At 37.1% G+C, this 12,806-nt stretch overlaps 1 protein-coding gene across 12 annotated transcripts in view; it reads left to right on the top strand.

Annotated features, from left to right (window-relative positions):
- Positions 1-12,806, top strand: part of LOC110850687 (probable phospholipid-transporting ATPase IA) — a 22,333-nt gene extending 9,527 nt beyond the window's left edge. For 5 of the 12 annotated variants that reach the window (XM_035852820.1, XM_035852817.1, XM_035852821.1 and 2 more), the window contains exons 3-21: positions 3,726-3,985; positions 4,071-4,169; positions 4,256-4,416; positions 4,483-4,683; positions 4,759-5,045; positions 5,133-5,248; positions 5,328-5,423; positions 5,535-5,796; positions 5,897-6,084; positions 6,161-6,313; positions 6,391-6,528; positions 6,606-6,758; positions 6,838-7,047; positions 7,121-7,279; positions 7,346-7,531; positions 7,604-7,861; positions 7,941-8,194; positions 8,284-8,382; positions 8,633-9,994. In XM_035852820.1, coding sequence (XP_035708713.1) covers positions 3,726-3,985; positions 4,071-4,169; positions 4,256-4,416; positions 4,483-4,683; positions 4,759-5,045; positions 5,133-5,248; positions 5,328-5,423; positions 5,535-5,796; positions 5,897-6,084; positions 6,161-6,313; positions 6,391-6,528; positions 6,606-6,758; positions 6,838-7,047; positions 7,121-7,279; positions 7,346-7,531; positions 7,604-7,861; positions 7,941-8,194; positions 8,284-8,382; positions 8,633-8,894 — 3,542 coding nt within the window. In that variant the 3' untranslated portion in view covers positions 8,895-9,994. Of the gene's footprint in view, positions 1-2,221; positions 3,254-3,725; positions 3,986-4,070; positions 4,170-4,255; positions 4,417-4,482; positions 4,684-4,758; positions 5,046-5,132; positions 5,249-5,327; positions 5,424-5,534; positions 5,797-5,896; positions 6,085-6,160; positions 6,314-6,390; positions 6,529-6,605; positions 6,759-6,837; positions 7,048-7,120; positions 7,280-7,345; positions 7,532-7,603; positions 7,862-7,940; positions 8,195-8,283; positions 8,383-8,632; positions 9,995-10,398; positions 10,431-11,436; positions 11,526-11,820 lie in introns of those variants that run through there. The other 7 variants (XR_004835130.1, XR_002547998.2, XM_022098189.2 and 4 more) reach the window with 7 other exon arrangements.

Below are 12,806 nucleotides of genomic sequence, written 5' to 3'. Positions count from 1 at the left end.
TGTAAAGTAATGATAATAGTCCTCCGTGCTCCAGGCCAGACTAACAAAAAGGTAGGCTATATAGCACCCTTTCATTATGGATGATTTATTTAACTGCAAAATTCCATGTTTATCTTTGTTGAGGTTGGGTGTGGTCGGATTTCAATTACTCCAAATCAGTTTATGCTGTCATAATACACGCCTACTTTCAGGGATACATATGGTAGTAGTGGTGGTGGTATTGTGCACTTCGTACAATCTGCGATACATATGATGATGACGATAGTCAAGTTGACGCCAACTTTTGTGAGTACTGGCCAAAATTAGAATTTCGCCGTTTCTTTGATCCCCCGAAAATTTCATCAGTTTCTGTTTCTGAGATTGTTTACAGTTTTTGTTAATTTCACGTCTCGTGAACAGAATTATAAACTGGGAAAGAAGATCTGAGAATGCGAGCATCTTCCAAATAATACAGTAGCAAATACTTGAAGCATAAAGTAGTATAAACTCAAGTATTTCTTAATCGCACTACTCCTCGCTTTTTTCCTTCTTCTGGAAACTCTCGCTTTCTCCTAGCCAACAAGTATGGAGTGTTGCTCGTCTCTCCACACACTTTATGGGGATCATTCCATCGAGAATCTCGGTTGATTCAGACTATCAAAACAACCCTCATCCTCGTAATAATCATGGTTTGATGGAAATGCAGAATTAATGTGACGTTATCGCTCCCCTGTTCCTTCCTTTTCTTGTGTTCTTGGAATTATGATGGAATTATGTCCTCGTAATGGAATAATAGTACATCTATCCTGCAAGCCTACCATACTAAAAGATTCGCTCTCACACACTTTTTTCTAGGTTGGAATTAGTTTCTCTCCTGATAATTTAAGACCCAATGGTGGTGGAGAGAAAGTAATGCCAAATGTGAAGGTTGTACATATATCTCGCATCCATTTGAGCTGACCTACTGGGCATTTTGGTTTATAGCTCTGACAAAAAAAGTGTGGGATGACATTTGTTGGAAGAGCTGAGAGATGATTAACGGTCGCTTTGTGGATGTATGTTTGTAAGTAGGTGCATGTTGATTCTACTTATTTCATGTTCTTCCATGGGAAAAGGCGGATGTCATACAAATATATGTGTATTGGTGGCTCATTGATTGTTGCCCTCTCCTGGTTTCATAAATCTTGTCAAACCAATTGTTTTTCCACTATTGCCACCATTGTGGTTTAAGCGATTCCTATTTAATCCCATCGCGTGTGCGAATGTTACATACTACGTTACATATAATGTATATAAATAAATATCATATAGGAAGCGTTTATCTATCCATTCACCCAGTTCAGTTTGGTTTAAAGTGCAATGTGTACATACACTATCAGGAAAACTATCAGGCCAAGGTATGTATGAGGTGAACATAATTTATTCAAATGTGATATAAGGAAGCTCCGGTCTTGACGATGACGGTTGTTGTTGTTTTATTGGTAAGGTGGGCTTTTAGATTGGAGTAGTTTCGGAACTCAGGGTACAAAAAGTATGCAAAACAAAACATTTTGTAACTGTGTGCTGCTGCTGTATTTCGGATAATGGTTCATATCGTGTCAGAAGAGGATTGTGCAGTTCTTCACTGTTCAAGTTATGACTAATAAACTCAATTCAACAAGGTTTCGTGATGATAAAGTGAAACTGCTATCAAATCGCAACGCAACGCAACTATCACACGTACATTAGTCGAGAATACAAATAATCAAATGAGCATGCCAGGGCGGCATGTTGTTGTCCAAATCTGAGTAAATAACTAGATTTCATTGTATAAATTTTCATATTGACATTTCAAAATAGAATCCGTAAATTGGGAAACTGGACCTCTGAATTTATTTGCATAGATAAAGCTCAATATATGCAAAAGGATATTTACTTTGCATGCCATTCACTCAATCTGGTCATTAAATTTATTAGTTAGAAGCTTAGACCTCCAATTTGAATGGAACTGAAAATGCGCATTCAACAGTTGAAAATACGCCTTTGCTTTAAAATCCTGACCCAATTTCTAGTTTGGTTATATAAATTTAATCATCATTATATATGTTTAACTTGCCAGTGAGCATGGCCGGCATTAATCTGCCCTTTCAATAAATCATTATTTTGTATACTAATCAAGAAACACGCCTCATTTCCCATCTTACTTTGCATCCAGCTTTCCGGTGTCATTCATGAGACTTCCATGAAGCCGTGCTCTCTTTCCACGGTGTGTGTATGCAGTAGTGCTGGTTTGGTTTTTTGGGATGTGCAATCTTCCAAGGACTCTTCCGAATTTATTGCGGAATAAATTCACTCGAGAGGACTGAACGCCTCTCCTCCCTCCAGACAGAACGAGACGACTGATTGCATATTATATAGCTCAGTTGTCCAACTTGGGTGAAGAGTTACCACGTGCATCGATGCAAAGAGGGAGAGAGAGAGAGAGTGAATGCGAGACAAACAGTTTACCTCAAAATTAAAGACCTTGCTATTAATAATTGGGGTCTATCTGGTAGTGACTTAATTTGCCGTCCGGACATACATTCGTCTGCATGTGTTCCCCTGAAGAGCATTTTTCTAAATTATATATATACTTATGTATATAGTATCTGTATTTTTCTTCATGCAGAATTTAAGCGGTTTGCACTACACATTACCTCTCGTACCGTGCAGATCAATATTATTGATCCCAGCTCGTGGTGGTAGTATAATAGTAGGGCACATACAACCAGACTTTCACTACGGTGGGGTTGGTTGGCACTCTTCCGAAGTGAGTGAGCAGTTAGCAGTTGCATCAGATCGAGTTCATCTGGCAGTCGTTCCTCGGAAGTTCCTCCTTCCTTGATCCGACATATGGATGTTCGTACGTAGTAGTCGTCACAACATGACCATTGCTCCCATACAACTGCTGCCACAGCAGTTGTTTATTATCTCCCGAACGTAGTTTACGTTTAGGCAAAAACTCAAAGTGCCAGGCTGTTTGTTAGCGTTGTGAAATCTGGTGAAAGCAGTTAAAGCAAGAGGAAATTACAGGAAAACACATAATAATCATGGCCGCCTCCTCTACAAAGTCGAACCAAATGTTAACCAGCGGAACATTAAAGTGTGTCACTTGTACTAAACACAACTGGTTATAAGTGAGCAAAGGAAAGGAAAGGAAATCCGATAAGCAAGATGGAATTTCGAAATTTTATCGATCGTTTCCAACGGCGAGGATCTGACTATTTTTCATCATTAATTGGACGACCCCGAACTTGTATGCAATGCAATATTCACAACACGTTAATCAATTGATTTCTGTTCAACCTTCACATTCCTCGATTCACTTGTCTTCTCTTCTCCTTTACTAATATACTTTTTACTATGGAGCTGCTTTCCCCTGCGCATACAAATTTTATTTATTTATTTCACACACTTTCTTAATTTTCCATAAATTGTTCCAATTATTTTCATTGTTTAACTTCCTGCATGGCGTCGGAGAAAGTGCGCTGTTCCACCCACATCAAGACCAGTTTCAATTTGGATGCACTTTTTTCGTTCTCTTTTTCTAGTAGTAAAATTGAAGTGAAATCCTTTCCTTTTAGGATTAGGCAGAGGAGAAGGCGCATTACTTCGTTAGACAATTCGCGTGGAAATCTTTCTGCCGGGGGAATACCTCGGGTGGTGGCGGTGTACTACGAGTATTTAAAGAGTAAAAATTAGTGACATGTACTCCCTCGTGGTTGCAGATGATGGGGAAAATACCTTGAATGGCTCCGAGACTCAGAATGACCAAGGCGAGGACACCGTGGATGGGGCAATTTTGTCGAGGAATGCGGGGGACGGCAAGAGTCGAGTGATCCTCATCAACAAGCCACAAGGAGAACATTTCCTCACCAATGAAATTTCCACTGCCAAATATTCAGTCTTGTCTTTCATTCCCTCATTTTTATTTGAGCAGTTTCGTCGCTACTCCAACATTTTCTTTCTCTGTATAGCTTTACTTCAGGTAAGTCCGAAGAAAGTGGAGAAAGCATTATGCATTTACTACTGTTGGAGTTGTTGGTGTTATTAATTTGTGTGATAAATTTTAGCAAATACCTGATGTCTCACCCACCGGGAGATATACCACCCTAGTCCCACTTATTTTTATTCTCTCAGTTTCTGCCCTCAAAGAAATCATAGAAGACTGGGTAAGAAGAAATCAACAGATATATTATATAGATTTTTATGATATACATATTATTAATTATGTAATGATAATCTGGTCTGTTCATAGAAACGTCATGTAGCCGACAGAGAAACTAATAATCGAGAGATTGACGTCTTAAAAAATGGGCAATGGCAGCCTGTCAAGTGGTCTAATGTGGGAGTTGGAGACTTTTTAAAAGTGAAGAACAACATGTTCTTCCCTGCCGATTTAATACTTTATTCCACGAGGTTAGTGCTTAATTCTTAGCTGCTGTGGGGTGCACATTTAAATGTGCCGTGACTATTTGATTACAGTGAACCTCAAGGAATTTGCTATATCGAAACTTCCAATTTGGACGGCGAAACAAATCTCAAAGTTCGACAAGGGCTGCCTGAAACTGCAGAGGTGCTAGATACGAGAGATCTTGCTGCTTTAACAGGATACGTGGAATGTGAACTCCCAAATCGCCATTTATATGAATTTGCTGGAAAGCTTAAGCTAGGCAACGCAGGAGAGTAAGTCAGAATATTTCAAAATTGAAATGCAAATATTTATGACGACAATTGTTTCATAATAAACTCTATTTTCAGAGAACTGGCGTTGGGCCCCGATCAGGTTCTACTTCGAGGAGCAAAGCTTCAAAATACAAATTGGGTGTTTGGTCAAGTAGTCTACACTGGTCACGAAACAAAACTTCTCAAAAACTCGACCGCCGCCCCTCTGAAACGCTCGACTGTTGATAAATTAACAAACAATCAAATCATAATGCTCTTCATTCTTTTGATCTTGGTGTCGGTCATGTCAGCAATATTTTCATTAGTCCTCATCGACGAGGAGAAAATCTGGTATCTGCCACCCTCGAAAGGTGGAATTTCAGGTATTATTATTGATACAATTAATGATGCAATGTACAGATTTTTCATTTATTTATATCTACAATTCAACCATTATTTTACGATTTCAGGTGTCAAAGGGAAAATCTTAAAATTTTTCCAAAGTGCGCTGACTTTCCTTATTTTGTATAACAATCTAATTCCAATCTCACTCACTGTGACCCTTGAAGTAGTCCGTTTCATTCAGGTAAGCATATATTTACCTTGTTTCACCTATATTGTTCATATACCCATGTTGCTGATTAATATTGGTTATCTTGTGGCAGGCAATGTTCATTAACATGGACCGTGATATGTACTGTGCGGAAACAGATACTCCGGCCATGGCCAGGACTTCAAATCTCAACGAAGAACTTGGACAAGTAAGCACGTATTTTTTGATGGATTAGTTTATATATGAGAATTTATGTAGTATACATACGCGCATATGTATGTATGAATTCAGTCTACTCATGATAACTCTGAATTTCCAGGTTCGTTATGTTTTCTCTGACAAAACCGGCACGCTTACGAGAAACGTGATGGAATTCAAGGGGTGTACCGTAGGAGGGGAAATGTACGACCCCGATTTCTTCCTTCTGGATCCCATTCCCCTTATCGAGAATTTGAGAAGTGGCCACAAGACAGCAGATGAGATTAGAGAGTTTCTAGTTCTTCTTTCGGTTTGCCATACTGTGATCCCTGAACATACAGAAACAGAAGTTGTTTATCACGCCGCTTCACCGGATGAACGTGGTAAGGAATCAACAACTTTAAATAATGAATCAATAACTTCTTTTTGTGTGCACATGCAAATAAATAATGTAACAAATCTTGTTTTTTTAATTTATTTCAGCTTTAGTTTATGGTGCCAGCAAATTAGGTTACGTGTTTAATACTAGAACTCCTAGTTATGTAGAAATTAGTGCGTTGGGGGTTACAGAGAGATATGAAGTTCTTAATGCGCTCGAATTTACGTCAACTCGTAAACGAATGTCAGTGATAGTGAAAGCCCCAAATGGCAAAATACGTCTTTTCTGCAAGGTATGTTGTTACTACTGATACTACCATCAGAGAATAATTGAAGGTTTAATAATATTTCTTTATTTACAACACTCAGGGAGCTGACACAGTAATTTACGAGAGGCTCGCAGCGCATGGGAATTCTGAGTCGAATAAGCAAAAAACTCGTGAACACTTGGAAATATTTGCCACTCAAGGTCTGCGAACATTGTGCGTCGCAGCTGCAGATATTTCTCCGCATGCTTATGAGGTCAATAAATTATTATTTATATAATGTCTTGCTATGTATTTTGTCAAAAATTATGAACTTGTTGTTTCGTTGTACAGGATTGGAGAAAGATTTATCATAAGGCGTCTACGGCAATACAAAATAGGGAGCTGAAATTAGAAGAAGCGTCAAATCTCATTGAAAGGAACCTCATATTACTGGGCGCAACAGCCATCGAGGATAAGCTGCAAGACAAAGTATGACTACATCCACTCCCTACTTTCTTATTGAAAGTTAAATACAATTTCTAATTGTCATTCAATGTTTGATATAGGTGCCCGAAACTATTGCTGCTCTCATAAAGGCAGGCATCAGTGTTTGGGTATTGACTGGCGACAAGCAAGAAACCGCCATTAACATTGGGTACTCTAGTCGCCTTCTCAGTCAATCTATGGAGCTTCTAATTGTCAACCAAGAAAGCCTGGATGTATGATTCTAGTTACAAATACAAATTTGAGGTATTTCGAGCCTATGCCGATTGAAATTTCATATATTTGATTTCACAGGCCACTCGGGAGTGCATCCTAGGATATATTCATGCACTTTCACGTGACAATAGTCATGTTCTGCCAAAGGAAAACGAGGCTGCCGTAATTATTGACGGCAAAAGTCTAACGTATGCACTTAGTTGCGATTTGCGGAGGGATTTCATTGATCTTTGTTGTAGCTGCAAGTCCGTCATTGTCTGTAGAGCTTCCCCAATACAAAAAGCTGAAGTACGATTTCTTTGAATAATAAAATTATTTTGCACATGTATATTAATGTAATCTAATGTTGATCTTAATACAGATTGTTGAATACGTAACGCACCAAACCGGCGAAGTCACCCTTGCCATCGGAGATGGCGCAAATGACGTTGCTATGATTCAAAAGGCCCATGTTGGCGTCGGAATTTCAGGCGTTGAAGGTCTTCAAGCTGCAACAGCGTCTGATTATGCCATTGCCCAAGTAAAATTGAAATATTACACAAATACTATCTATTAATGATTCTAATGGTAAAATGTATTATCCTAGTTCCACTTTCTTGCGAAATTGCTATTCGTCCACGGAGCTTGGAATTACGATCGGATGTGCAAACTTATCTTTTATAGTTTCTACAAAAATATTTGTCTCTACATCATTGAGCTATGGTTTGCGATATACTCTGCGTGGTCGGGTCAAGTAATTTTCGAAAGATGGACGATCGGCTTTTACAACATGGTATATAAGTTCATACTTGAGTTATGTATAAATATATATGATTAACTATATTGTGTACTGGTACTATTGCAGCTTTTCACATCTGCCCAACCAATTGCAATGGGAATATTTGAGCGTCAATGTAGCCAAGATATACGAATGAAGTTCCCAGTATTATACCGCCAGAACAAAGATGCTTTTAACCTCAAGACATTCTTTATGTGGGTGGGGAACTCTATTGTACATTCCATTTTTCTATTTTGGTTATCCTACTGGGCCATGGGGGATGGAATTGTGTGGGGACACGGAGCTGAAGGAGGTTATCTAGTCTTGGGAAATTTTATTTACACTGTAAGTGACTTTTGTCAATTTTTTTCCAACTCCAGTGAGAATATGTTTATAATGTATAGATTTTTCTTCTGTTTTGCAGTACGTTGTGATAGTTGTGAGCTTAAAAGCAGGACTTGAAACGAAATCCTGGACCCTGTTCACTCATCTCGCCATTTGGGGATCCATCGTTATATGGGTCTTATTTCTAATAATCTACAGCCTGGTATGGCGTACGTTGCCAATCGGAGCAGAAATTTTTGGAATCGGTTTCATGGTGTTTACTTCTCCCGTATTTTGGGTTGGCGTGATACTCATTCCTGTTGCCACCCTTCTTCCAGACGTTATTATGAAAGCGTATGTTACTGTTGACTCTCTTTCACGATGGCTCCATAATTTCCATAATTTTGTAAAAATGTTATCATTGAGCTTTTGATACTTTTCAGTGTACAAAATACAATGTTCCAATCTCTGGACGATCAATTTCGCGAGTGTGAAGTTCTCCAGAGAGATCCGAGTGCCATCCTATCCAATGAGAAACACAGGTACGTGTCCAAGTTGCAGGACTTTATGTTGATATTTCGAGGTCGAAATTCTGGTAATCGAACAAGGTTGATATCTAAGGATTGTTAGGTTAAAATACAACGCATACTTATCATTCCTAGAGACATGCATATTTACTATTTAGGGTTATCTTATATAATACCTCATCATGATTTATTATACGAAATTATACACACGTGTTAGGGAAATATTTCCTTCACTACCTTCCTATTTCTCTCCTCCCCCGTCTAGTCCCGTGTCCAGTTCTTCCCACCTCTTCTTCGTTACCACCCAAGGGGGCCAAGGATTCAACGATTCTGAAGTTGCATCTGCTTCTTCTATGAGTCAGCCACCCTTATTGAATTGGGAAGCAAGGTCACCCGACTATGACAACGAAGGTCAACGCCGCCCCACTCCTTATCCTGTATTGAACCGTGCAACGGCACCCGACTATGATGACCAAGGTCACCGCCGCCCCACTCCTTACCCCAACCCCGACAATACCGAAAACTAGTCAGCAACTCAAAATTATTAATGCCTTTATGTCTCCTTGAATACCTTCCTGACCATTCATGTCCAATCCGTTATTATTTCCTCTAAATACTGTACAGTCAGTCAGTCATTTATGACAACGCATGTCTCAACGCATTGTAGTACAAAGTCAATAAATTGCTCATGTCCCGAGTTACGCTATCAAGTTGCTCAGTAATTAAAGTGCCTTTGATATTTAGTAATTTATTTATATTTACACGTTTGATTTAATAGGATAGATTTAGATTTAGTAAGTTTGCTGTTTGTTGAATCCAGACGCGTTAATTTTAGGGTTTGTTTCTCCTCGTGCATGAAAATGCCAGTTTTGTTTTCGTATTACTTTTGCGTGTATTTGGCGAAAATATAATAATTAACTAGCACCCAAGTTTGCATACATATGTATCTCGTGTACATATATTTACATACTTACATACGTACACACCACACACTTTACATAACCAACCATTGAGATTTATTAATTTACTTAATACAGCTTTGATGCGAATGATTCTAAAGTTGAGATTTATTTGCTAATGTTATGTAACATTGTTCATTGTAATGAATTCATTTAGGTTGAATAACAATAAGTTTGATGAGCAAGTGTCCGTAGCGTCATGCTTGTTAAGGTAAATCGTACTGACAACAACAAATATTCATTGCATTTTACTACAATTCGTTCCTTGCTCTCTCACACAACAAACCAGCAGCAGTACTAACCTTAAAATAGTTTTTAAATATTTCACATTTTTCATGGATTTGGTTTTGGGCTGCTGCAGCGCAATATTTACACCACGACACGAGCCTTAATTATTGCTTATTTATTTATAGATGATTTTTTGTAGTTTTTGAAGATGATTGTGTATTTTATAAGTAAATATTTTACAATATCAATGCCTGCTGCCCTATGTACTTCCAAATGTACATTTAATTTTGTGAATCTGTTTTACTCTTGATTGGTTCAGATTAAGCCAAATAATAATAATGCACACTAATCAGGTACTTGTTTATAACTTTTATTTTCAAAATATTTTCCGGTATGTAGTTGTTATTTTCTTAAAAATAAAGCAATTGTTACACCGCAGATTGATCTTGTGCGTTACTCACTTTTTTTTCTTTTTACTGCTTGTAGTTCATTAACTAGCTTATCAAATTCTAATATGAACTCGGAATTCCTAATTTGGAGATCGACCTCCTTATTTCCCTGTGAAGAATGAGTGTCACTTTCTGTGTATATAAATTTTATCTCTTCGTTACTTTCTCCCACTTTCTCCTCTTCATGCTTTCGTGTCTCTGTGTGAAGTGTGACAATGTACTCTCGAACAGTGTGTGTAATGTATATATGTAAATCGTCCTCTGTGTGTATGTATATGCACAAATTTTGACTTGTAATTTCCAACAAACTTTTTGTGATGTGATGATTTCGTAAGAATGAGTAGCTGTACACAATTATTATTGTCATTATTATTATTATCATTATTACTTTCCAGACCCATGCATGTTCTTGGTCAACTTGTCCGCTGTAAGTCTTGGAAAATTTCCATCGTGTCATTTTTGTCAAAAATACTTTGTTTTTCAGTGTCAACTCTTTTTGGTTTTGGTCTTTGGTTGCGTTTATTTTTTTCCTTTGACTTTTCTCCCCTCTACAAAAACATACATAAATAAACTTGACAATGACATACTTACATCACAACTACTTTGTCATATTATTCCATATATTGCTCTCCCCTGTCTCCATTTATGCAAGGTTGTGAATTTGAATAGATATAATCTCTGTTTAAAATTGCACGTACGGTCATGTTGAGTGTTTTCGTTTGGAAATTCGTATGGTGGTTTTGAGATATTTGTAGTAGAGTATGACGGAATGGCTCATGATGATATCGTTTCTTGGCATGTCTATCTGTATGTGGATTAAGGCGTAATAGTGTCAAACGTAAATGAAAGCTTCAGCTTTTACTGTTGGTATTAATATGTGTGTAAATATTCATTCAGAATTATTATTCTTCAGAATTTTTCTAGGAAGTTTGTGTCCTTGACTTTTTTGTCGGAATAAAATCTGACCGTGTAGCATAGTTCGCATAAAATGTATGTATTTAGTACATAAATATTACACATTGTATGCAGTTTCCATCTAAAGATTTCGACGCGATGTTACATAAATATATATTTTATTACTATTTACAACTTGTAAATTACAAGTAAATATCGCACCAACTAAATTTTACAGGGTTCGTAATTTATAAATGTGATCCTTGTAACACATAATTGGGCGCTTTTATATGTGGGTGGGCTGCTGTGCATTAGGTCATCTATCTATTTAATTACCCATCTGGGGGCACACGAGATAAAACATTCTCGGTGTGCAACTATTTGTGTATCGTAGTTTTGGGTTCTGGCTTATCTTATAATAGGATAGCTTTCAAGGCAGAAAGCGCATTTTCGTGTCGCAAATCCTAAGTAACAAATACTCTGTCTGTGACGAAACGGCCTCTCCATATTCACTTGTTATTTTGTTGAATCCACTTTAGACTTAGCGAAACTGCCCGTTTATTGCGCAATGTGAGAAATGTATTTAGGCGAGCAACCTCAAACAATGGACACGAACTGGAATTGTCGCGTAAGTTATAACTCGCACCACGCAAATTAGTTGTAAACCACTTTGTCCTCTTATCATAATTGTTCTTCAGTGATGTACCCGTGCCCAAAATGAAACAAATGACAAACAATCTAAACTGTAGTCATCTTTCACCTTCCTTGACATGACAAACCCCATTCAATTTTCTTTTTCGACAATTTATTAACATTTTACACTTGATTTTATAACTTATTTATAATCTCTTATAATTCAAACTGGTTTTATTTTCCGGAGTGAATCTTAATACGAAAGTTTAACGAATTATTATGACACACAGATGGTTATGCCTTCTCACAAGAGGAACATGGCGTCGTGACACAGTCTCAACTCATTCGAAGCTATGACACAACAATACCGAAGCCAGAGGGGATGTAAAAGTGAGAATTATGTAAAAAATTAATTCGCCAACGACCGGAAACATGTGAGTGGGAGGAGACACAAAAAGTTAGTGCAACGAATTTTGACACATTGAGCAAGTTAGTTACACAAGTAACTTAGCATAAGATGTAAAGGGTCAAAAAGCACAATTTACAAAATGTGCCTGCCTGGATGACTTTTTAATCAATGATCTCAGCAACCGTTTATTAAAATAGTTTTTCCATTGTAAAAGCTGACAAATGGATTAACAAGAGTTTAATATTATACCAGTTTTTCATGTGATAATTTGCTTCCTGAACGTTGTAAGTCATACATAAGTGTCAGTGTTTAATAGTTATCTACATATTTCAGAAATTTACTTTACTATCTATTTATTACATAGTATATATATTACCTAACGTCAAATATAGACCTTAAAAATACTGCATGGATGGGTTTGCTGGCCTAGTTCGTCCATGTTCTCTCTCGTATAGATTAGTCAATTTATTCTAAAACTCTTTTTATTGATAAGTAAGTACTGATTTTTCAGGTGTAAGAAATTTTATCAATCAAATTCTATACTACATTTACTATATCATCATTTTGTTAATTAGTAAATATTTCAGTATTTGAGTAATTCTTTTTCCATCAGGTTAAAAATATCTTCTTATTCTGTATGTAATTTGTAACTCAAGAGAAAGTGTCGGTTCATAATCATCATCGATAAACATATTAATATATGTTAACCATGTCATTATTCTAAACATGAGGACAAATTGACAACCCATTTGTAATAAATATTTACCATTTGCCTTCAACATATCTGGATATTTGTCTTTACCTTTAAATGTGTAACTTATTTCCCGTGTCTTAAAATAAAGTGAATTATTGTTTTACAGAAAGAAA

This window comes from Folsomia candida, unplaced genomic scaffold (assembly GCF_002217175.1).
Source record: "Folsomia candida strain VU population unplaced genomic scaffold, ASM221717v1 Fcan01_Sc006, whole genome shotgun sequence".
NCBI lineage: Eukaryota > Metazoa > Arthropoda > Collembola > Entomobryomorpha > Isotomidae > Folsomia > Folsomia candida.
This window is presented reverse-complemented; position numbering and strand designations above follow the sequence as displayed.